At 36.7% G+C, this 26,448-nt stretch overlaps 1 protein-coding gene across 1 annotated transcript; it reads left to right on the top strand.

The window, feature by feature from the left end:
* The first annotated feature begins 86 nt into the window (after positions 1 to 86).
* Positions 87 to 26,448, top strand: quo (quattro). The gene is made up of 23 exons (XM_060868004.1): positions 87 to 306; positions 8,827 to 9,024; positions 9,542 to 11,456; positions 12,879 to 13,055; positions 13,929 to 14,052; positions 15,442 to 15,535; positions 16,369 to 16,455; positions 16,742 to 16,858; positions 19,714 to 19,812; positions 19,917 to 20,065; positions 20,223 to 20,361; positions 20,537 to 20,659; positions 20,859 to 21,053; positions 21,182 to 22,188; positions 22,645 to 22,894; positions 23,043 to 23,132; positions 23,488 to 23,718; positions 24,236 to 24,406; positions 24,568 to 24,745; positions 24,904 to 25,020; positions 25,216 to 25,473; positions 25,632 to 25,846; positions 25,949 to 26,448. Exons 1-23 carry the CDS (start codon positions 286 to 288, stop codon positions 25,988 to 25,990), a joined length of 5,997 nt encoding a protein of 1,998 aa, XP_060723987.1. The 5' UTR covers positions 87 to 285; the 3' UTR covers positions 25,991 to 26,448.

The raw sequence follows: 26,448 nt of genomic DNA, 5'->3' as shown, positions 1-26,448 counted from the left end.
TCCCTCTACCTCTTTCTCTCTCTCCTCCCTCCCTCCCTCCCTCCCTCCCTCCCTCCCTCCCTGAAAAAGTAGTCAGGAAGCAAGAGTACCAAATCAAGCAACAAGCTTTCTGGCATAGAGCAACTTTTGTTGCTGTGCAGTAGAATGGCAGTGAGCTACTTCAGCCAAAACACTGAAGCATCTGCAAACTGGACAGCAATACAGATATGTTGTCTTCGGGTATAAGTTTGTCTGCAAAAAGAAACCAGTTTCTGCATGGATAAACAAAGATGACAGCTGGATAACATGGATAGTATCGCCAAAATGGTACGACTGATTGTCCTGCTGTTATATTTTGTCTATGTTTTTCGGTTCTAATCCATAGTGCTTCTCTACATTACTTGTGATTAACACGCTTGCTGATTAAATTCTGAGCAGGAAGTAGACTGGTATACCGTAAGATAACGCAAATTACTGCTTTTATATAGGAATGGGCAACCTGTCGCCCTACTTTTTGCCTTAAGTGCATTGTGTTTGATTCAACGTTAGTAGTGTTCTTTATTTAATGACCTTAACTTTAGTAATCAAAAAAACTTAAGTAATTACTCTGCAGAGTGAAAGCAGATATGGGAAGTACTACAAATTATTGAGCCACACAATTTAGTTTTTCTTTTTGGTATATGTACTAAAAGATTTTCTTTTCTAAGTATTGACTAGAATTTACTATATACATTACACAAATATTTAACTTTGAGTATTTGCATGCATGTGTTCCAACACATGTGTATACCTTTTGTTTTCTGAATACTGTACTGTGCATGGTGGAGTTTTTATTAATATTTATTATTTATTCCACAGTGACTAGTCATGTTTCAGTTGTAATTAAATAATAAAGGGCACTACAGGAATATTAAATAGACATTAAAGGAATTAAAGGAATATTAAATAGACATTACAGTAATTATTTTGTATGTTAAATATCTAAAAAATTAAAACTATGAGATGTCCATTCTGTCCATAATTTAGGAGCCTATTTTAAAGCACCACAGTCATGAGCAGGCAGTTACTGAGGACAAATGATTTCATATCTGACCTCTCGTGCACACCTTTAATCCAAACCCTGCACATTATTAAAAAAATCAAACATAAAATAAAAAGTGCAGCTATTATTCTTTTCTATTTTTGTTTATGTTTAGAACATATTACTTGCTTATTCCAAATACGGTATGTATTTTGGCTTCCAAGTAAATTTTTAGATGCATACAGAAATATGCCTCCATGTTTGTAGGTGCTTGTGGAGGCTAGACGGAAGCACTATTACCTTTTAGAATACCTTCCATTTATAGCTTTTCTTAAACAAATTAAGTTTTAAACAGACTCTCCATGTTCTATTGCTTAACCCATAACAGTATATTTACAGTGTTCTACAAAACTGACCAATATTGTGCAGCTTTACACTTTTCTCAACACATATTCTGCAGCACATATTAAACGAAGGGCCTATCCTGAAGCAGGCCGATTCTGGCCAGCAAATGATTCTGGTCTGTCTTGTCACCAGTTTTCATCTAGCTATCATCTCACTCTTCTATTGCTGAACTTTTTCTACAGTAATTCAATTAAAGCATGCATTTCCTTCCACCAATGTAATTACAGAACCAAAGTGGGACTGGCTTCTCTCAGAACGCAGTGAGCCGCCATTTACAGTAGATTTCATAATGATTTAATGTCTTACTCAAATATGTGGGTGAGAATATGAGAGGTAGCTGTTTATTATTCCTAGACATCCTCACATATTCATGCTACATACCCAAAGAAAATGTGTAACAAATCCATTTAGTGGCCAGCCAAGACCTTGCAAGTGTAACACCAACAGGAAACATAACTTTCAAACCTAAATCTATCTCACTATTAGTGATTAATTTACCGCTCAAAAAATGAGAAGCTCTATTTTGTGAACAGCTTATATCTATTAGAATTTAGTCCCACCAAGGCCAATTTCCCACTTTGTTTCATGCATCAAATTTATTTAATGTATTTTGTATTTAACCTGTTCTTATTAACATGCACCTTTTTTATTCATTTATTTTTTAACCGTTTTTATGTTACACTATTTTTCTGTACAATTGATATATAATTTTGCATTTCTGAAATATCAAAAGTATGAGAACAATACATGTTTTCTGTGCTTGGCAACACACTCACACACTGACACAGAAATAAGTAACCAACTTTTTAAGCAATAACATGGAACTTTCTAGGCATTATTTGGGATTAAACAGTGTCGATGTATCAAGAGAACCTTGTTAATACACTTGAAATGTAGGTAATATTGATTTCATTCGTTCCACCGATCATCACTGAGATGTTTCTAGATTAACCCTTCACTTTATTCAGATCTATCTCTATCTCCTTAATGCATCACAGCTTTTAGATCCAAGTATACAGACATTATTGAGAAAAAAAACTTCCTTAGGTGAAAAATTCAGCTGTCCCAAACCACCCAGCTTAGCTTTAGATCAAGTTAGAAAATCTGCAGCCAGAACATGAATGTGAGATTATGTGTTATGGTTTTTGGTGCCAGAAAGGTTTAATAATTTCATAAACTGCTGATCTCCTGGGATATTCAAACAAAGTATCTAATGTTTACACAAAATGCTGTGTAAAAACAAACAAACAAAAATCCTAATGTTTGTTGTAAATATTAACTGAACATCTTGACCTGATTACATACATTATGCTACTGCCAGGTGATTGGCTGATTGTATAACTTCATGAATATATATCTACATTTATATTGTATTATATTTTTTACGTTACATTTATATTATAAAATTAGAAATTAAAATATATATTATTTACTTTCTATAAAAGCATTTCTCTCATAAATTGATTTGACAGCTGTGTTTACCACTAAACACAAACCTAACAGCCAAATATTTCAAATATTTTGAGTTTTATGGTTTGTGATTCCCACAAACTGAAGTCCTATGTGTCTTCTTCCCAGCTGCTGAGCAGCAGACCTCTGCTCACTTGTTTTTGCCTGCAGAAGCCAGCATGCTTATTTGGCTGTAATAGTCAATGGAAAGTAACAGCTTCTAGTCAACCCCTCCTCTCATACACACAAACGACTCACAGTGTATTTGTGTGGCCTCAATGGATTCATTCCAACCCTCAATAAAAATTCACGTAAGCTTACACAAACCTATATTTTACTCACCTTGCTAACTATCGACTCATCAAGAGAAAGCTGAAAGACAAGCGAGGAATCAAGTGCATTAAGCAATCCAGTGTCCTTAAATCCCCTGAAGTAAAAAGGCAAACAATTACTGGTATGATCAAAGGACGATGAATTAGTATTTAAATTAGCTGACCTACTGCCTACTAGCATCCACTCTGATAGCATGGCTGCAAACAAGGCAAAAATAAACGAAAAAAAACCAAACAAATAAAAACTCAAAAGCAAATGTAATGTTCTTATTCTTTCCTTCACTAATGACAGACTGGGCCAGATTCACCTGACAAAGCTAATGTGTAGGGCTCAAGCTGGGAGGAGAAGGCATTAGTGCTGGCATGGGTTTGTTTTGTTATGATAATAGGACTGGTGCGGTACCAGCTTAGGAGCAGTATCTAAAGAACAGGTAACAGGGATGTTGACAAAAGAAAATAAAGATAAAAAAAGCCTGTTTTCTGTCACCAAAGTCAGGATAGGAAGATAAACTAAAGTGATGCTGTGGGTCAGCAAAAGATCCTGTATGTATCCTAATGCTTCATCTGTATTTTCATTCATTAAATTAATTTGTGTCTGTGACAGTTCGATTATTATTTCTGTGTGCTTTATTTCTGTGTGCTTTATATCAGGAGTTCTCAGAAAAAGAGAATTTGTTGTAAGGATTATTTTATCTTGATGATGTTTATTAATCAGCATCTGCCGCAATGTCTTGAGATTAAGTCTTTTTATTTCAAGTAATTGTCATCCCAGGTTAATTGCCAATATGCATCATCTATGTTGATGCACATTAAAAAATTTCTGATTGTGGTTATTTTCTGTAGTCAGAACCATTCATCCCATTAGTGGAGAAGTGACTTCTGTCATTGACAATTCTTGTCTTAGATCACTTTTAACTTGCAGAATGTTGTTTACTGGCCCATCTTGTGGCCTAGTCAGGATTTATTATTTTGCTGTGCCACACGTGGAGAGAAGTAACAATATGGAGCATGTGTTCCAAATAAAATTCTGTGTTTTGACCCTGGGAAAGCCTGACAGAGTCACACAGAGAGAGCAGGCTGATGAGTTGTACCTCAAGCCAGATGTTCAGCCACTGACATCTGACAGAAGACCATGCTTTGTTATTTCTACATCAGTTGCACTTTTTGGTATTTTGGCTCCATAGTACACTTCACAAGAATTTTCATATATTTCATTCACTTTCCTATTCTTTGATATAGACTGCATGAAGGTGGAGGCACTGCATTGAGGTTATTGAGTTTGCTTGTTAAAGCAGTGGTAAAGTCTTGCAAATCCTGTCTGTGTTTCTCCAACCCTGCAAACACCACAGCAGGTGCTGAGTTTTGCATTTTCATTTCAAATTGGCTGTTGGACAAACAGTATAGCTGAATGTGATTGTTGAGCCTTCTACATTTTCTGTTCCTCGTGTCCAACTTTGATGGAAAGTCAAACATGGCGTTTTAATCTTACTTTTATCGTTATGTCTAAATTCTCAGGTGTCCTAGATTCTCTGCACCTCTGGTGTCCTAGATGTTCCTCTGTACTGAAAGCTTACATTCACAGTTAAGGGTGATTGTACTGTATTAATAACATCTTAAGTCTTCTCAATAGTCCTTGTATATATTATAGCTAATGTATTAGGTTGGTATATTTTAATCACAGCTATCAGATACAGAAGAAAATAATTGCATGTCAAATAGCTGAAGGCAGATTAGACAATGGCATGGAAACTAATTCGGAAATTTTGAGTTGGTCTGCAGGGATGATGCTTAAACAAATTTGTGGATTGGTAAGCAGACAGCTTATGATCTGATGTTAGATTGGTACACAATTTTTGTTGGGTTCCAAAGATAAAAAAAAAGGACTGTGTGAATAGGGAACATTATGCCACAGGTCCCTCTGTAAGGAATTAAATAAGAGTGGCACCAAGACAAAGACAACACTGTCCTCTTTAAGAAAGCAGGGAGGGACAGGAAGAAAGGAGAGGAGTGAGATACTTGCTGAGAGAAGTGAAGGAGGGAGTCTTTTGAAATTTGACAGCTGAAAGTACAAGATTTTGCCTTTTGAAGATTGAACACATGTTGGATTAAGATCTTTTGAAATATGAAGCATGTGGATATTTTTGGCTTGCTAAATCCTATTCTCTTGCAGTAGTAAGGTGTTTTGTAAAATTCACAGTTTCTTTATTGTTCTCTGCCAAGTAAATGGATTAGCTATTAGTCAAATTTATCAATATTTAGTTGATAATGCACAGATATAATAATATATTAATGCATTTTTAATATAATATAATGATACATAATAGGTTTGAATAAACCAAGAAATATGCAGCTCTTGTGTAAACAACATCATACAGTATACACTATGTGACCAAAAGTAAGTGGACACCTGACCATGATCACATGAATATGTGGTTTTTTCTGTTGTCACAAAATTAAAAGCACACAATAGTTTAAAATGTCTATGTAGTATTAAGATGTCCTTTCACTGGAACTAAGGGGCCCAAACCTGTTCCAGCATGATAGTGCTCCTGTGCACAAAGCAAAGTCTGTGAAGTCATGGTTTGTCACGGTTGATTTTGAAGTTCTTGAGAGTCTTGCACAGAGCCCTAAAGTTTATGGGTAAGAATAGTGAGCAGACGCTCGATGGCAGGCTAAGGTAAGCTACTTTTTTCCATAAACCATTGATGCAAATACATAAACGTGCTTCACATCAGAACTATAAACCAGCTTTGACCTGCACAACTACAATTTCTACCTACCTACCTACCTACCTATTTACCTAAAAACCAAAAAAGTCACAATTTGCACAATTTGTAATTTTGCACATTTAATCGTTAAGTCAGATTGTAAACATAACACTGTTCAAATGTAATGAGCTGGATGATGCTGATGTGCAGCACGGAAACCACAGAAGTGTGTAAGACTGCAGCTTCACTAATGGATTTATTTTGGGTTACTGTATAGTGTTTCAGTTTATGATAGTTAGTTAGTTAGTTATCAAAAGTGCCAAAGTAGATAAACAGTGCATGCAGTAGGGGTTTGTTATATATTGTATTCTATGTTGTTTGTTTGACATCTGTGCTAATTTTTGATGTGTTGTGGAAAAAAGCCAAATTGCATGGTGTAGAACCCAGAAATAAGTACTGATTTTCAGCCTTATCACATCCACTGCACTTTCTCCATTCATTTTGCAGTATCATTGTCCCATTATTTTCAAGTATAATTGTAAACACTTATAGGACCACATGTAAAGAATCCTCTGACTTGTATGCAAATAAACAAATGAAAAGTATATATAATGCCTAAAGAGAGGCAAGATGGCAGGACAGAAACAGAGAATTTTCAGTAAGGGAGGAAAAAAATAGGGAAAAGGAGAGAGTGAGTGTGTGTGTGTGTGTGTGTGAGAGAGAGAGAGAGAGAGAGAGAGAGAGAGAGCGAGAGAGAGAGAGAAAGGGAGGTCAGCCAAAGGATTCTGGAGCCTGCATAGAACAAAGAAAAGACCACCCTGAACCAGACATGTTGAGCCAGAGAAATCAACTGGAAATTGTTATTATTCATGCAAAAAATTGTCTACATGCTTACACTGCATCAAATGACTTATTAATTCAAATTACTATCTACCGTATAGAGATTTCAGTTCTCTTTTTGGTGTCTATGCCATAATCAGATTAAAAGTTCTTAAGTCAAACATAATAACAACTTCTGTCTCTCACATAATCATACCTGGACTATTTGATTATAAGAACATGTTTATAATAACAAGTTGCTGTTGGATTGAAGTTCTATAATCCCAGATCTTGATGAAAAGGCAAACAGAAGATCACATCTCATGGGCTACAGCTGCAATGTATTACAGTCTTTAACACTGTCAGTGAATTCCATATCAGCAAAGCTCAATGACTCGCTATCAAATAAATTCATTATGGCTAGAAAAGCTTTGAAAAATCCAGAGCAAGCATTCCTCTGAGGTGAGGGCATGACCTCACAGGCTGTATTACTGTATGACTAATAGAATAGTAATACACTCTATACACACTCATGGCTGTGGCTGTCTTGGCTGTGGATCGGGCTTTTGTAGGGAGAAACCAAACCATCAACACTTTTTTCCCTCAATTGTGGCAACTCACAAAATGGCAGCTTGTTATACTGATTTCATGAAATACTGCTTAAATGTTTGCAATATTTTTGTTATAATTTTCATGCAATTCTCTGGGGATCTGTATACAATTGTGTAGCCAGCAGGAACATTATAAATAACATTATTTTAGATGTAATAAATCATATATTCTAGTTCTAATGTGAAGTAGGACTGGCTAATGTGTGTGTGTGTGTGTGTGTGTGTGTGTGTGTGTGTGTGTGTGTGTGTGTGTGTGTGTGTGTGAGTGTGCATGTACGGTTCATGTGTGTACAGTGTTTGTATTTGTAGTTTTAATGAAATAACTGAGGCTAAATTGAATCGTAACATTATGAGAATGACTTGCAGATATCTGTTCTCAAAGAGCAATCTTATGGGTGTTTCTTTCTTCAGGCTTTAGTTGTTTGTTGTTTGATTAAATACTTCCTGTCTGAGATCCTTTTCAACCAAAGAAATCAACAGCATCTGGCTGCAGCATTCAGTATGAATGAATTTAATTGAAAACCAAATTTGACAAAACAGAACTTCTGCATGTTTCGTTAAAAGTTATGACTGAATACTGAATAATGGTTTTAAGCCTGTAGAATTCACATGGTAGACTAAACATGCATCTACTGTCTTGCTTTCACTAGAATGTGTTCAGTTTTTGCCTCTTTGCACTGGTAGAATAACTCATAAATCTGGAATATGAACCAAAAATAAATAATGCTATATAATCACACGGTATACAGTCACGACTGCTTTTCTATCCAGGATTTGATTCTTGTTGGTTTATTCATTAAATGCGACTGAAGTTTGTCCAATAATTACATTCACTGCCCAAAAAGATAGACATCACTATACACATAAGTCAGCCTTTAAATGTCAGTGGATGTACAGTGGATGTTAAAAAGTAACCTACAATATCATCTGCCATTTTTAAATGAAAGGCAAACCTACACATTACTTTATTGTTACTTATGCTAAAAGAATGCTAAACTTCAGTTTTTACATGCTTATACCCTAGTTACTGGCCATTAAGAATGGAATAAGGATTCATTTACATATGTTTATTATTTATTACATATGTTTATGTTTATTGTTTATTATTAATAAACAATATGATTTAAGGCCAACTAAGTACAGTATAAAGCATTTCCCACAAACTCATTATTGATACAGATGTAAACTCACACAATGTGGAGTGAATTCATGCACATAATTGCATGCATTTGATTCAGACCATGTTTTATTGTGGTTTCATTATCTAGTCTAATCTGGTTTGCTTCTGTGGAAGGTTAAGCATTTTAAATGAGATATGACTGAAAATGGCACAATATTCAAAAATGCACTCCTTGCTTAAACAGAAGTCAAATCAATTCCAGCAAATCAATTCCTTCTTGTTGTCTTTGACAAAGTAAAAATAAATATAATAGTGTGGTTTCCTAGACATTATGTTAAAACAGTGTTTCTGTAACAAACTCTCTCTGTGACTTTTCTCTCAGACTTCCTCTTCTCTGGACTGGTCCATTCAGAGTGCATTGTCATCTCTTTACCCCCCATTTGAGGCCACTGCTCCAACCGTGCTGAGCCAGCTTTTTCGTACCATCGATGCACGTTACCAGGGAGACGCACTGCAATGCTTTTTGGATTATCTCATTCCATCCAAACACATCCTTGAGAGTGTGCAACAGGCTGCCTGTGTGAGTACAACAAATGAAACACACTGTAATAATATAATAATGGAGTACTACATCATCATCATCATCATCATCTCAGCATTCAACAGATTATTCAGCACTACACATACCTGAAGGCTGCATTTGTATTTCCTGTCTTTTCTGTATTCTAATTAAAGTAACCAGAGGGAACCATTTAGGATCACTAGAAAATTCTGAATCCATTATACTGGCTTTATTCCTTGTGGAGTTTTCTGGCTTAGATCCAAGAAGTTTCCACATCTATTCATTTTTTTTTTCAAAAAGTAAAGTAAATGCCCTCAAAGGCAGTTTCTAATAATGAGGTTCTTTAGAATAAGAAATGATAAGAAACAAACAAAGTCTGACCAGACTCTAAATAATATTTATATAGAATCCATAGTAAAAAGTAAGACCATGCTGAAACCATCTTGGTTTCAATATAAATTTCATACTAAAAGTTAATAGTATGTTCAAAAATCAAAAAATAATTTTCATTTCATCTATCTTTTTCTCTTTCTAGGCTGAGTACTCTGATGTTTTGTTCCAATGTGAAGGTTGGCCTCTCTGTTTGAGAGACCGTGTGGTAATCCAGCTAGCCCCAATTAACCCCTTACTGTTACGTCCTGGAGACTTCTACTTGCAGGTGGAACCTTTTGGGGAACAGTCAGCACGTATAGTACTCAAGAGCCTCCTTGTGCAGGAGGATATCTTGGCACAGGAGGATCTAGTCTTACTAGCAGGCTGTAGGGCACAAGAAGGCCCTGCTGTGGAGGAGACTCCTATCCCAGAGACATCCTACCCTTGCATTTTCACTGAAGCTTGGTTAAGGGAAATCAACGAGGGTCGCCATGGTAATCAACTACATCAGTGTGTGCTTTCTTCTGATCAGGGGATTGTGAAGGTGCCCTGGGGAGAAGTGATCAATCCTGAATTTCTGGACAGGCCAAAAACTAATATTGTATCTAAAACATCATGCACAACTGCAGTTTTGATAAAGCTAGATAGTTCTGAGGATGAGCCCAACTCGCAGCTTCCTGTAAACATGTCTTTTTCCAAAACTCCTGAAACAGAAACCATGATCCTTCCAGCTAAAAATGGTGTTGCAGTTTCACATCAATTAGTGAAAAGTAGCAACAAATTTGTTAAGAGGGAACAAATGAAACCTGTAAGCAATCCTGTAGGCAAACCTATTGGTTGGGTTTCCCCAAATACGTGCGAAAGCAGGTCCAGTCAAGAGCTAGAGGGGGACTATGTAGATCTTTTGGATTTTTCCAAAGAGAAGGATGCTTTAGGCTTTAAAATATCGGTTATTCCTTCACATCCAGTGTCTTTTAAAGGGCACATTTATTTTCCACTTTCAAAAGAGGCCAGCACCCCATGTGTGGAAACCGCAGCATTGATCGATGAGCACTGTGTTCCATGTTCAAGAAGTAATCAGTTTTCTGAAGATCCACAGAAGGCTTCTGAATCCAAGGGTAGACATCGTCAGTCTTACTTAGCAGCTATAAAAAACCCAGTAAGTTTTGAGAAGGCAAACACAATAGTGCCCCTAGAAGAAGCTTGGCCAGGCTTAGGAGAAGCTGAACCAGGCTATGAGGCACAAGAGGTTGACCTTGGGATTGACTCTTTGAGCAATTCATCAGTGCAAGGTTTATCCCAACTTAAGCAAAACCCAATGCAGTCCTATCCAGATTCAGTTGAGCAAGACCAGAGCTTAGTTCAAAATAATATGAACACAGTACATCTGTCCATGAACACAGCACTGCCAAGTATCAGCACATCTGAGCACTCAAGGCACTTTCTTACTGAAAAACCTTTAGAGTGTCTTCAGAAAACTGTACCAGAAGATAACGGAGCAGTTAATGTCAACAGGCAACACTTCCTGAATGAGCAGGAATCCCATCAAATGTGGACCAATGTGCATAAACATTTGCCCAAAATGGGACTAAGGGCTTTGCCAGACCACAGAAGTCACAGACAAGAGACCGGTGCCTACAAATGTCAAGGTGTAGGCAAGGAAAGGCAAATAGAACAGTCTGTGTATAGCCTTGCACCTCCTTATAAATCGCTTCAACAACCTACAGGACAGAGACATTCTCTAATTTCTCACCCACAGAAAAGTCTGAACATGCTTCAAGAACAAAACAGTCAAGACGAACAAAGACCTAAGTGTGAAAACAAGCAATGTGGTGAAAACCCTGTACTGGCATTAAAAGGTTTGGCAAAAAGAAAGCCTAAAGCTCGCTCTACTTCCTCAGTATCAGAGTCGACAAGGGAGTGTTCACAGGAGGATAGGCCATCAAGCAGGAGTCGCACTGATGTCTGTCCAGAGATCATTCCCATGGTTCCTGGAGTTCGGGACCAACGAAGCAAAAAATGCACTACCTTTGGACTTGTGTCCCCAAAACTAGACAGAAGAAAAGCAGCAAAAAATGGTATGAAGCAACAAAGAATTTATTACATATTATAAATTTGTTATTGGATCTGATGGGTTTCCTCACCAAATGATGGTTATGATTAGAAATCTATGTCACCTACCATTCTATGGCAGATTTAATTTGAAGCAAATGCTTAACGTTTTATCGAACCCTTACACTTGTTTTCAAATGGCATGGGACCTGATTGTAGATTTCCTCTCTGTTTAATATGTATCTTTTAGAGATCACATTATACAGTACATAAACATATGTAAGCATGATTGATATGAGTGATTGTTTGAAGAGAAAACACATCTGTTATGTAGACTTTACTCTAGCTGTGTGCATGTCTGGTCAACATCCGACAAGAGGGTCAGCTCAATGTCATGTTACATGCTTATAACAAAACTGGTCTCTTACAAGTGGACTGATTAACAGATGACATTGACTCATCTCCTTGACAAAGAGTGGAATGTGCTGTCCTGACAGTCTGTCCTGACAAAAGGTCTTCCAAAAAGAGTACATAATAACATGGGGCCAAGTGTCAGAGGTCATAGTTTGTACAGCATTCCAGTACAGAATTCTCCTCGCCTTCATCTCATCCCCCCACTTCAGCAGAATGAAGCCATTTATGCTGGACAAAATTCCAGTATGAAGAGCCAGAAATAACTGCTCCCTCACTCTCCTCTGCAGGGGAAGACTGTTTGATGTCTTTTTTAACTGAAGACAAGAAAGACTACATTGTAAGAGTTAACATTGTGTGTTAATAAAACAGAGAGCCCAATTGCTCCACGTAATGTAGCTGAATGGTCAAAACAGCAGTTTTGAAAATAACAACTGAAGTATTATCCAGATGGGATTTCCAGAAATATGTTATATAATGTTGTTGGAAGACATTTGTAGTAATTATGACTGATTTGTGCAGCATAAACAATCTCTATGTAAATCACAGAGACGGGAGTTTCATCCTGTGTGCATGAACTTCTGATTGCTTTTACCATTATTATAATGCCAGGGCTGCACTTATGATCATCCACTTATAAGGCTGCACTTATGATCATAACATTTAAAGGATTTGGCGGACAACTTATACAGAGATGTTTACATTTATCTCAGTTATACAGCTGAGCAATTGAGGGTTAAGGGCCTTGCGCATGGGCCTAGGAGTGCCAGCTTAGTGGACCTGGGGTTCAATCTCGCAACCTTTTGATCAGTAGTCCATCACCTTAACCACTCAGCTATCACTACCATGACAACAATAGCTTCTTGCAGAGACAAACACCGCGTCTGTGGGCAAAACTTTGTACACGAACAGGTTAACCACTTGGCTACATGGGTCACATGTATGTAGACTGAATGAACTCATCTGTATTTTATTTTTCTGCATTTTAATCTTGGCCAATAAAAAAGTACATTTTTTATTTTATTTTGTACTTTAAGACTTGCCCACTACTGGGTCAGTTGAACAGTTCCCTGCACTTCAGAATGGGTCGGTACTCCAGAGCTCCTCAACCCAGCTACAAAACCTCTCTCCTGAACATGGAAGTCAGATTACTGCTCTTTCACGTGACCCCATCATCAAGAACGTTCTCCAGATAGGTGTCATCTGTCTGCCAGGTGACCTGTTCTGAGTATTTATATTTCATTCAAATAAGTTACTAATTTATTTTAAACAATTATTTATCCACAGCTATACAAAGTCAATGGCAAAATATTGTTTTTGATTTTTGACTGCTTTGCAAAGGCCAGACACTGTGTTTGAAACCTAAGTGAAATGAAGGAACAGTTGATATACTGTAAATCCCAGGTTTAAAAAAACAACCACCGCAAAAAATAAAAAAAATAAATAAAATAAGTACAAATAATTATAAAGTTTACAATTATTAGTTACCACTTATCCCTCCACTAATAGGTTATGATGTGCTTTCATGTGCTAATAAGTGATGAGTTCTTTATATTTATATACCGAAATGGATTACACTGATAAAATGTGACAAAAGTAAATTCATTGTTAAAAAAAACAGTAGACCGTGGGGTAGACCTAATCCTAACCCACAAAACCTAATCCTAACCTACAAAGTACAACACAAATTCAGACTGAAACTCGACTCAGGTAGGATGCGCTGGATAAGGTGTTTAACACTGACACAAACCCATAGACTTTTGGTTCATCACTGAGGACTTTCTCAGACAAACATGCACTGGAAGCCAGATATGCTTTTGTCTGATACCTCACTAAACACTAGCAATAGAAATATATAGATACTATAAAAATATATAGATAATGAATGCATTTTATTATTTTATATACCATTAATTTTATTAAGTTGTAGATAAAATATAAAACCTTTACACAATTATTTAAAACAACAAAAAATAAGTTTCTCAGTTTGTTCCCAAAAATTGCACACACACACATAATTTTATATAATAATATAATAATATAATATGTTTCTCTGTGTAATATTACCTTTCCTGTGCCTCCCACAGGCAGTCGTGATAGAGCTGGCAGAGCTGTACTCGAAGTTCATGGAGGAAAGAATGGCTGGACGTTCCCTCTGCTCACTCCTGTTGTACTCTGCAAACTGGTCCTTTATCTTTACTCCATTCCGAGGTATCCTATATGTCAAAAGAAGAGTACACTGCCACAATCATAGGCATGTTAGGTTTAAGAAGTAAATATTAATGTGTTTGTTTTGCTTATTATTATTTTAAACACGCAAATTATAATAAGAAGGGAAGAAACATGCAAATATTTGATTGGTTTCGTTGTTTTGGTAGAGACTTGGATGTCAACTAAAATGGTCTTGTAGAAAACATAAGCTGTGCATACAAATGTAACATCATATCTTGGCCACTAGATGGCAGAATGAGGCAACTGTAAATAAATAGTTACTGCAATCTACACCATTAAGTAAATTGTGGCTTTATCATGTCTCCTTAATCTCTTCTGAGCAGAACTGATGATATCGTCATGAAATAAAATAAATGAAAATATATATTATATATATCGTTATCTTGAATAAATACTGCATTTTTCCACAATGTGTTCTGCATGTTTAGACAGAGTGTATAATATATGCATGTAGGACAAGTTAGACCCTGATATGCATATAAAATATTAGATTAGATTTGTTTGATATTTTCTTTGTTAGTAGCTGGCTTTTTTTAGGGGAGGGGTTGGACTTGGTCTAAATTAACTGTCCAGTTTAAATGACACTTATTATTTATTTTTCACCCTATATTAAGAGGTCAAAAGGCTTTTATTGTAATTTCAACCATATGTAGCTGGTGCAGTACACAGTGAAATGAAACAATGTTCCTCCATGACCATGGCGTTACACGGAATACTAGCAACACAAAACTAAGAATTAAGTACATTATCATAGTTGTACATGAATGCATGCAAAAACAACATGGAGTAAGACAAGAGGGACAGTAAAGTATACTGCAATACAATAGTATACACAGATCAGCACTGTGTACAGTCAGTATATAGTTCTGTAGTTGACTAAAAGCATACATGGTATTCTCCAGTTTTTTTCTTGAGGCATTCAGAATGCTGAACACCAACCTGGAGTCATCAACATCCCAACACACACCCTAGAATGAACACAGAGCCCTCCAGCACCTGCACTTTAAAATGATAGAGAATTATTAATACAATATTTTGTTATTTTTGTTTTTTACCTCTTTCTCAGTGATAATAATTAGCTGTAATAATCCATCAAAATAATATCATATAAAAGTTCACTTTACTTGAGCTGAATTTCTTCTATTCTATTTGTTAACTGTCTGACTAGGGAGAAATAGAAGCCCACATTTCTAGCAAACATTTTCAGCCTAATCTGATCGTGCAGAAATTTAAATTTCTCTTTACAACTGCAGATTCATAAAGCAGAAGGATCCTCAAGCATAGCTGCAACTGAACGAGCAAATTATTCATAATTAAGTACAAAGTGACTCCTCTGTGGTTTACTAAACATATGTGTTCTCATTGTAGGAGACAAGTTCGAGATCTGGGATTAACAGTCATAATTAACAGCAGAAATAACCCGATTCCCTCAGTGCTCTATAAGGCTTTGCTTATGGTCCAGGTGAGTTTAGTATCTTTATGCTTGTTAGAATGATCTCAAAGTTATTTATTTAATTACTAATAGATAAAAAACATCTTAAATATACATAACTTATTACATTAAATTGTATTACATAATTTCCAGTTAGGGGGCACGGTTGCTTAGTGGTTAGCACGTTCGCCTCACACCTCCAGGGTCGGGGTTCGATTCCCGCCTCCACCTTGTGTGTGTGGAGTTTGCATGTTCTCCCCGTGCCTCGGGGGTTTCCTCCGGGTACTCCGGTTTCCTCCCCCGGTCCAAAGACATGCATGGTAGGTTGATTGGCATCTCTGGAAAATTGTCCGTAGTGTGTGATTGCGTGAGTGAATGAGAGTGTGTGTGTGCCCTGCTATGGGTTGGCACTCCGTCCAGGGTGTATCCTGCCTTGATGCCCGATGACGCCTGAGATAGGCACAGGCTCCCCGTGACCTGAGGTAGTTCGGATAAGCGGTAGAAAATGAATGAATATCAGTTTTATGCAATATAAGTTTATACTATATGCCTGTATGCAAGAGCTGCTGCTGTACTAGTAAAAACTATGATGCTCATAGTGAACATCCTTTCAACAAACAGTATTTTATAACCCCAACAATCGGGTGTCACCTAGAAGATAATAGGCTTCATTTTTGACAGTGATTTCCTTTCCTTTCGTTTTTCCTTAACACAGTTTCTAATTACAGCATTAAATCTATATTTTTGTAAAGCTGCTTTTCAATAACATCTTTGATTAAATATTCTATACAAATGAAACGGAATTGAACAGAAATGTCCAATCACATGCATACATGTGCATTAAAATACCTGCTGACTTTTAGGAGCAGGTCCCTTGTGCTATGCACAGTATCTTGCTGTTGGTGGAAAAAGACCAAAGTCCTCGAGCAGACAGACCATCAGGATTACAGGTAAGAAAACTTTGAATAGTATAGTACACTTTTTAACTATATTTTTTCCTTATAAAATTTTTGAGAAAGATAATTGGGAATGGAATATTTTCCCCAAATCAAAATATTCAGTTCAGGCAAAAACGTATAAGTTTATATAAACCGTATAAGTTTTATAGCCACTAGGCCAATGAAGTGTATTACACAGCAAACAGATGCACATGCTGTGCTCTGTGTCACAGTTGTACTGAACTGGTGGTTTATTTTAAATAAACATTTTCTCCCTTTCTGTGTTGACAAACTTTAGATGGATATTATTACTTCAATAAAAGCTCTGCATAAGTGTGTTGATGGACAGCAACTGACCAGTGAACTTGGAGGATCTTTCCCTTATAATCACACTGACTGGCTACAATTCTACCAAGTAAGAAAGTACACAGTTTGTACAACAGACTGTTATCAACTTACTCTATTTGACTCTACTTAATATGACTTTATTAAGCTTATGAATAAGATGTTTGTTCAAGGCATATCACTGAAATATGAGTGTGACTGTTGTCTGAAATATGAATGTTTTATCTTTCCATTAATAGTGGGTGTACTCATTCATTCCAGCTGTTCCACAGTAAATGTACACTAAACTATCTGTAGTTCTTAGACCTTTTGAAATGAAGAAGTGTATGGCATAGTTCAAATCAGTAGCACAACTTTCTATTATGGACCATATGCAGTCCCTGCCACAATTATTGAAATGACAAGCCCAAGTCTATTGAGGACCTTTGTTTTGAAATGATAGATCAGATTCAACTTTCATTTCCTGATATATACGTCTAGATATGTTAAGTAATTCAAAACATGCTACCATTGGTGGCAGACCACCCACTTTCCTGCTGGCCAAAACTACCAAATGGACTTTATGTAAATTAAAGTAAATAACTCTTAATATATCATATAATAGTTATACAGGACTATTAATTGTATAAATTAATCTAGCAAGGCAAACAGTAACATTATGTGATTACTTGAAAAATGGGTGAGTTCAAACAAAAGGTACCATGTTGTAAGTTGTTTAATACTAGATGTAACTAGATGATCAGGGAATAAAAGCTGAAATACTGCTATACAAATTTATATCTTCAGTATAAAACAAAATCAAAAGGATTGGCCTTGCCGTTCCAATACCAAGGTCTCATATTAATCTTTTTTGGAACATAATATTCATTCTTTGGGGCCCCAGAGTTCCAACAGTGTACCTTGAGCTCCTTCTTTTTTAATTTTTTTATTTTTTCCAGTTCATTGCTCTCATATCAACAGTTGGCAATGCACACAGAGATATAATTAATGTTATGTTTATCAATGTTGAAGTGTCCTACTATTGGAAAGGTGATGAGTGGAGGCTCCTTAAAGAGGGAAGCTAAGTTTTTAAATATAACATCTATCACTGTTTTATTAGTGGGAGTATTTAACAGTTCATCCCTTCATAGTGCAAACATGGGCCTTCACAATTTCTATTACGTTTTTAGGTAATCAAAAATTGTAAATATACTTTTACCGTTCCTTACTTTTCAGGAGAAAGTATTTCATGTATGAATGAGAATCTGTTAAATGGATGTTTGTAAAAGGTACGAGCAAGCCAAGTTGAGCAATACCTAACTAGAAAGGAAGATGCATTTACTGTAGATAACCAAAGATGTCATAGATTTACCTAAGAAAAAGTGAGTGTACTCGTCCGGTAAAATTGTTTAAAGAAAACATCTTTCTTGGAAGTACTGGAAATTGAAGCTGAAGTGGATCTCTGTTTGCACATGCTCTGATAATCTTAAGAGTATTTCAGGGGTAGATCATTTTTATGTCACATGTATGTAGAGCAAATAATCTCTCACACACACGCACACACACACACACACACACACACACACACACACACACACACACACAAACAGAGCATTTTATTAGAAACTTTTTTGCGCCTACAAACTATGCAGTTATCTAATCAATCATTGACAGCAGTGTTATGAATAAAATCATATAGATTTGGGTAATCAACCATGAGAATGTGAATAAAAATGATCTCAGTGATTTTGACTGTTCCATGATTAATGGTTTCAGATGGTATCTGGTTTGAGTATTTCTGTAACTGCTGATCTCTTGGTATTTTTCAAAACTGTCCCTATAGATCAGAGTAATGCAATAAAGAAAAGAATCATTCAGAGAGCATCATCTTTGCAAACAAACATGGCTTGTTCATGAGAGTGGACTTTAGAGAATAGCCAGGCTGGTTTGAGCTGTAAGAAAAGCTACAATAACCATTCTGTAATTGTGGTCAGAAGAAAATCATCAAGGGATGCACAATACTTCCACCGTTGATGTGAATGGGCTATAAACAGCAGTAGACCATGCCGGGTTCTACTTCTGTCATCCAAGAACAGTGATCACAAGCTCGCCAAAACTTGACAGTTGAAAAATGGAAAAAGCCTGGTTGAATAATCTCCATTTCACACAGATGGTATAGGATCAGAATTTGGTGCCAACAGGATGAATCTGTGGACCCATCTAGCCTTCTGTTAACATTCCAGGCTGTTGGATGTGGTGTAATGGTGTGATACATGTTTACTTAGCATATTGCAAGCCCATGAATACCAATCACTAGAATGCCACAGGCTATTTGAGTATACTGTCCATGTGCATCCCTTTGCGGCTGCCATTTTCCCGTCTTCTAATGGTTACTTGCAACATGATAATGCACAATGTCACAAAGCAACTGTCATGAACATGGCCTTGCAGTCACCATATCTGAATTCAAAAGAACACCTTTGTGATGTGGTATAATGGGAAATTCACAGCATGAATGTGTATCTCAAAAGGTATTCATGATTTGCCTGATCATGAAAGGAATGTTTCCGACATCTTGTGCAATATACAGTATGCCATAAAGAATTAATGCATTTTTTGAATTTTGAGAAAGAGGGGCTCTAACCAGTAAAAGGCATTAAGGCCCTGCCAAATCTCAGTATGTCTCTGAAGTTCATATCCAGGACTTCAGTACAGCTGTGAAACATGTGTGGGAATATATGATATGCATGAGTTTCATAAATGAGCACTGTTTCATTGAAGCTCAGTTACATTGACTGTAATACTGTATACTGAAATATTGCAACGGATCCAATCAGTACTGTTGCTTTTATTTAGCTGTTCATTCAAGGCACCAGTATCAGTTCAGAAGTCACTTTGTGTGTGTGTGTGTGTGTGTGTGTGTGTGTGTGTGTGTGTTTACCACAGAAACTGTTCCTCTTTGAGATGGACCTTCAGGGAGCAGCCTTGTTATTACAGCGTGCTATAAGAAAATTGGACAGTAACAAGAAAACTGACACAGCAGAGGTACCGATGGATACTGGGTTAGGTTCCTAGGATACATCTATAACATATATCCTAGGACAAAATTAGTCTACAATAATATGTGTCTAACCAATCCAAAACCACAGGATGTAAGGAGGTGTAGCCAAGAACAGAAGAGTGCCATGAAGCAGGTACTTGAAGATACACATATGGTCAAGCTTCAGAGGGATGGTGGTGCTATACTAGCCAGAATGAGGAAGGAAGAATGTAGATTTGCTCAGTCTGAAGACTACAGGTTTGCCTTGTCATCTTTTTGTAGTATGTTTATAAAAGGCTTTATGGAGCATGCTTGTGTGACAAATTACTATATTTAGATTACATATCATTATTTTCTTTCTTTTCTTTGTGCTCTCATTCTCTCTCTCTCTCTCTCTCACTTTTTTTCTTTGCAGGGATTCCATGGAGGCTGTGATGTGTCTGTATAACCAGGTGGAAGAAGGAGTCCACACTCTGGTCATGAGGTCCAACCAATCACTGCAGCATCTAGATCATTTGCTCCTGCTGAGGCAAACCGAGGAGCAACTTAACAAAGTGAGACAACTATATAGTAGAGCTAAATTCTCTTTTTGTACATATAATGTAGGCTGTGTCCTTTTTATTAGGTTACCTACCTTGAGCATGATTATTAAATACTAATAACCCCTAAATAAAAAGACAAAGGGATAATCAACTTTCTCAACTAGAATTGATATAATTCATACTGTAGATCAGAGAGTGGTGTGAAGAGGAGGCTGGGAGATGGCAGAAGGACCTCAAACCAGGAGAAGAAACCAGGGAGATACTTGAGCAAAGACTTACAGACATACATGCTGTTCTCACTGAGGCAAAGGTAGACTAAGTAGATCTAACCTAACTTTCCTTTAAAAATTAATACAAATGCACAAACTGAAGGTAATATAAACTATGTAGCAGCTTGGCATACCCAGGATTACTAGCTGTTAAAATTTCTAATTAAATATGTCACATAATGTGAATTATGAAACTGAAGAACAGTCACAGCTATACTATATCTATCTTTTTTTTTAAAGGAGAGAAAAGAAAAAGCAATGTCATTGAAGAAATATGTGGAGAGAAATATCCAGGGAACATGTTATCCTGAGACTGAAATTTTCCATATTCACATGACAAAGTTTGAAACCAACTTGGCAGATTTCATTTTGCAAGCTGAGCAGCATAAATCTGACCTGGAGGCATTCATCCACCTGTTTCATTTCTGTGAGCAGGTTAGAAATAAACCTGTTGTACTATGATTATTTAATACTTGTGATGTACTCATTTGCTCTTTGTTGAGTAAAATGCCAAGTAGAAACTAAAGCTTATGAAATAAATTCAATTCATCTTTATTTGTCAGGCTTTTACTCTTACCAAAGAATGCAGTCATTATCTGGAACATTTGGAGAGGGGCTGGAACCCAGAGATGGCATACATAGACAAACTGAAATCCTTTCAGGAGAGGTTTAAAGCCTTTTCACATGAGCGTTTTGAGGAGGAGAAGAGTAATGCTATGACTATGAAACCTCAGAGAGTGGTCCGTGTGTGGAGTGAGGCTTGTTCCTTGACTCAGGAGATAAAGCAGAGATTGGAGAAGAAGCTACTAGAGTTGGATGAAAAGCAGATGCTTCAAAGATTTCCACAGAGGGATGAAATAATTCTGAAGAATGATGAAGTCTCCTTGCAGTCTTCCTCCAGGTCTACCTTCTCCTTGGATAATATTAAAGTACAAGCTCAGCAGTGTGAAGCTCATAGACAGACACAGAGTCAAGACAAACAAGCTAGGGATGAATCTGTAAATAAACAGAAAGAATCAACAATGGTAAACTTCTTACCGGATAAATTAATAAAGTTTCCCCGTGAACATCATAGTGAGGCTGATCTGAGGAACGTTGACCTTTTTAGTGGGAAAGAGAGTAATCGAGCATTAGGCCGATCCCACAGTGAGGGATCCTGCATGAGAAATTTTAGTCCTGTGTTAACTGGGCCTCCATTATCTATATTCCAAAAAATATCTACCAGCAAATCAAATGTGTTGCTAGCTGATAGGGAATTTGTTTCAGACCATCAAGACAGCTTCTGTCCAGACTTTTCCAATATAAAACTAGAATGGATACAAATGGATATTAGAGATCAGCCTAGAGTCACTTTGGATGACCATGATTCTCAAATATCTCGGCAAGAGAGCTTCTGTTCTAGTGTGTCCAGCCCGAGACAGGGTTGGATGAAGGAGGAGAAAAGCAGCAGGATCTACAGGGATGATAGAAATTCAGGCTACCCGACTAGAGACCTTATAACTCCAGACAGATTTATGGATTCATCAGACTACAACTTTGCCTCAGAACTGGAGAACAGCAGTAATTTACTGTGAGTAATCAAGAGAGAAGAAATCCCTCTCAACTTACAAAAGTAACATCTGCATACACTTGAAGCAGTCGGCCATTTGTTTTTAATATTCAATTGGTGACTGTGCTCTGTTCTCAATTATTGTAAGTGATGACATCAGGTACTGGTATGCATCTTTATATTGTTTATTAAGAAACATATGCTAATGATTAAAAGTGGAGCTTGTTAAAATTGGCCAGACTTAATGGGAATCAGTGTTTAAGTTTGGGTGTTTGAGACATCATAATATCACCACATGGCAGATACTCCATGATTAGAGTTATACTACTACAGGGTACTGGTCCCTTTTAAACTATTATTTTTAACATAATTCTGACCCCTCCAAAATAATGAATTATTTCATAATTTCATGAATAAACAACAAGTGGCTTTAAAGTATGATAACGTTTGACTCTTCATGTTGTCTTGCATGGGCAGTAAATTGCAGCACATTATGGAAGAGTTGTTGCAGACAGAAAGAGAATATGTGAAAGCACTTGGCTATGTTATGGAGCACTACTTCCCCGAACTTGAGCGCCAAGATGTACCACAAGATCTGAGGGGACAAAGGGGTAGCATCTTTGGAAACCTGGAAAAACTCAAAGAGTTCCATCAACACCACTTTCTCAAAGACCTCGAACTTTGCCTAAGACACCCATTTCGTGTAGGACTATGTTTTCTGCGACATGTAAGTAAGTTCTTTGCATACGACCCAAATAAAACACAGAGCCCTAAAAATTACTTTCAGCAATCACAGTGTTGCCCTCTTAAACCAGAATTATGTTATATGTCTGTGTCTCTGCACTGAGACTTACCCACATCTTTCTCAAATCCAGAAAGAGAGTTTTGGTCTCTATGCTCTCTACAGCAAAAATAAACCTCGCTCAGACTACCTGTTAATCAACCATGGCAAAGAGTTCTTTAAGGTAAGAGGCAACAAAGTGCTGTAACAAGGAAATCATACACATACTGATCAATGTCACATTATTCACATACTGAAGGAGCATTTTGCTGTTCTATTGTTCTAGATATCCACTTTTCTGGTAACTTACTATGGCCTAACATGATATAATGTTTTTCCATTTAACTTGTCACCATTAGTATGTGAATTTATTAAGTCTTTAATAAATTAGGAATAGCATAAAATGTGATCTTAAGCATCTTGATGTGCTTGATAATGTAAGAAAGGGTAATCAACATAATGTGAGAAGAAAGACTTTTTTTATTTCTGAAAGCTCCTTGTACATCCACTGTGCTACACCCAATTTTTTACTTCTGCAGCAGAAACAGCAGCTGCTGGGAGACAAAATGGACCTGTCATCATACCTGCTGAAGCCAGTGCAGCGCATCAGTAAATACAGTCTGCTTCTACAGGACATGCTACAGGAGTGTGACACAACATCACGCAAAGCTCCTGAGCGAGCCGAGTTGCAGGCTGCATTAGAGGTCATCCAGTTCCAGCTTCGTCATGGCAACAACCTCCTTGCTATGGATGACATCCAGGAATGCGATGTGAGTATGGTGGAGCAGAAAGTATAGTACATCTTTAGGCGATCAAAAGGATTAAAAGTTGCCAATGCATTACAAATATATATACTTTTTATGTTCCTCTTTTCATTTATAAGGTGGCAAAATTAAAATAACAAAATCTTGAGATTAATATTTACTTAACATTGACATTTAACATTTAGGATTTGAAAATAATTATATTTTGGGATTGGTAGGTACCTACTTGATAGATTTCTAATATAATAAGTGATAGTCATGTTGTAGCACAGCATGTTATTTCTGATTCCTTGTGAGTAAGAATGTTGCGGACTGAATAAATAAGTCTTCTGAAAGCACACCCTCTTTCACCCACTTTGTTTTTAGACTGTTAATTAAATACAAGACAACACAAGATATATTATTAATACATCTGGTATATGCAATTGTGTACTGTTTGCTATACTGTGATGGACCTTTTGCTACTTTATGGACTTTATCACTACTAAAAAATAATTGATTGAGTTCTGTACTTACTGTGCAGGTGAATTTGAAGGAACAAGGGCAGCTGATTCGCCAAGATGAGTTTTTGGTGTCCTTTAGAAAGAAGAAATATTACAGACATATTTTCCTTTTCCAAGATCTTATTCTTTTTAGCAAGACCAAGAAGACAGATTTTGGGAATGACATATATATCTACAAACAGTCATTTAAGGTAATCTCCCCGTATACAGTAGTGCATTCCAATATTGAAATTTGGTTTCATCACTCAAATATTGTCACACCCTGAAGCCAAACCAAAAATCTGTCCAATACAAATACACAACTAATTTTCTCTATTTATCTCCTTTTCTTCTGTATCCACTCCCTGTAAAGACCTCTGACATTGGGATGACACATAACTGTGGTGATAGTGGGATGTGCTTTGAAATCTGGTTTCGGAGGAGGAAATCACAGGACACATACACACTACAGGCTAGAAGTTACGAAGTGAAGAAAGACTGGACCATAGACCTGGAGAGGATTTTGTGGGATCAGGCTATACACAACAGAAGTCAGTTGACAGGGCTTTTCTAAGTTTGACTAATAATGTCCTTGTATTTCCTTAATTAGCAGCAGTTTGTTTGAATTAGGATATAACCAGTTAGAGCAATATAATGGGCTTTTACTGTTTAGCTAATTAATTGCCTTTTTATTGGATATGTCACATAGAGATTCGTATGCAAGAGAGGGTCTTCATGGGAATTGGATGCAAGCCTTTTATGGACATTAAGCCCAGTGAAGCTGCCATCTGTGACCGTGCCATTAACTGTGCTTTAACAGGACGAGGTGAAGAAAAGCATATTGTTTATTTATTAACTATGATATTAATTATGTATGACAAATTGAAGGATTCCTTACAATACACACTATGCTAACACATCCAACTAAAGAAAACTGTTTAATAATTATAGAAATATTTGAGTAAATCAAAGTAATATAATATAGTGTAATGAAATTTCTGAATTTATTTAATGTTTTCAGACTATAAGGTTTTCTCTGGGTTGTCCGACACTGAACGAGGATTCCCTGTCCAGAGACCAAATTCTTCTGGTTCAGCTAGCTGTGTGTCATCTTGTAGCCACTCGTCTTCATCCTCTTCATCCGGGAGAGGATCTGTCTCACCTGTTGGTTACCACGTTGGCCTTAGTACAAAAATTGTTTCTGTGTCTGACCATGGAAGATTCTCTAATCCAGGAGAACATGACTTAAACCAAGAAAATGTCAGGCAAAATCAGCTGGGTAAGACATTAATGAACTAAAATATGCTTGCTGGCTACCTTCTATCATGACTTATCCTAAAATATATAAAAGCATTCTATCTTGTGTCAGAATGCCTGTATACTTGACAAATGAAGTTATTAGGTAGTTCAGTGCTATTTTTATTCGTCTTGTTCCAGTTGACAGTTCAGAATCTTCAGTGGAAAGTATAAGCGGCTTCAGCAGTTCTGGCTACAGTTTTCGGTCAGTGATTGGAAGAGAACATGAGGTACACTCCCTAGAGTTGTCTGACACTGGCCTGGGGAAACAATACCCCCACAAAATGGAGGGCAACCAGCAACCCGAAGACACATTTTCTAAACCTCAAACTCAAAATAGGGACCAACCACCAAAGGTGAAAATATGTAATTGTAGACAGAGTTTATTTATTATACATGGACATTCTATTTTTTTATTGAACATAGAAAATGATGCAGTATTTTTCTTCACATTGCAGGCTCAAGGGAGTAATCACATGGGAAAATCAACTGAAGTGTGAATATAATATTATTTCAACCATGGAGCATTATTGACCGTGTGGAACTACCAAATCAACTTATAAACTTTGTCAAAGTACATACTGGTGCTTGTTCTTTCAATATTACAAAAGGATGTTCTCAGATACCATATCTTTCTACTGTGTGATCGCAAAGTACAACAAAATATTTATTATTATTATTATTTTTTTTTTTATAGTTTCTGCTTTCTGCTTTGTACTCTACTTGTATTCCAAATTGTTTTCCAATGTTACAGTTATTGTGGTTCCTGTATGCACTGTATGTTTTTCCTTTTCAGTATAAGCTGACTGAAGATTTCCTGTTTCCTGTTAAAATATGTATATGCAGTATTGCAAAATGTAGCGAGACGTACTGATACTTTTCCAGTACTGTAGATGTAACTGGCACAGGTACTGTATATGTCTGAATGTAAACCAAAATTAAAAGTTATTACTCGCTA

The sequence above is a fragment of the Tachysurus vachellii genome, chromosome 4 (assembly GCF_030014155.1).
Source record: "Tachysurus vachellii isolate PV-2020 chromosome 4, HZAU_Pvac_v1, whole genome shotgun sequence".
Classification (NCBI taxonomy): domain Eukaryota; kingdom Metazoa; phylum Chordata; class Actinopteri; order Siluriformes; family Bagridae; genus Tachysurus; species Tachysurus vachellii.
Note: the sequence above shows the minus strand (reverse complement) of the source record. Positions and strands in the feature narration are given on the sequence as shown.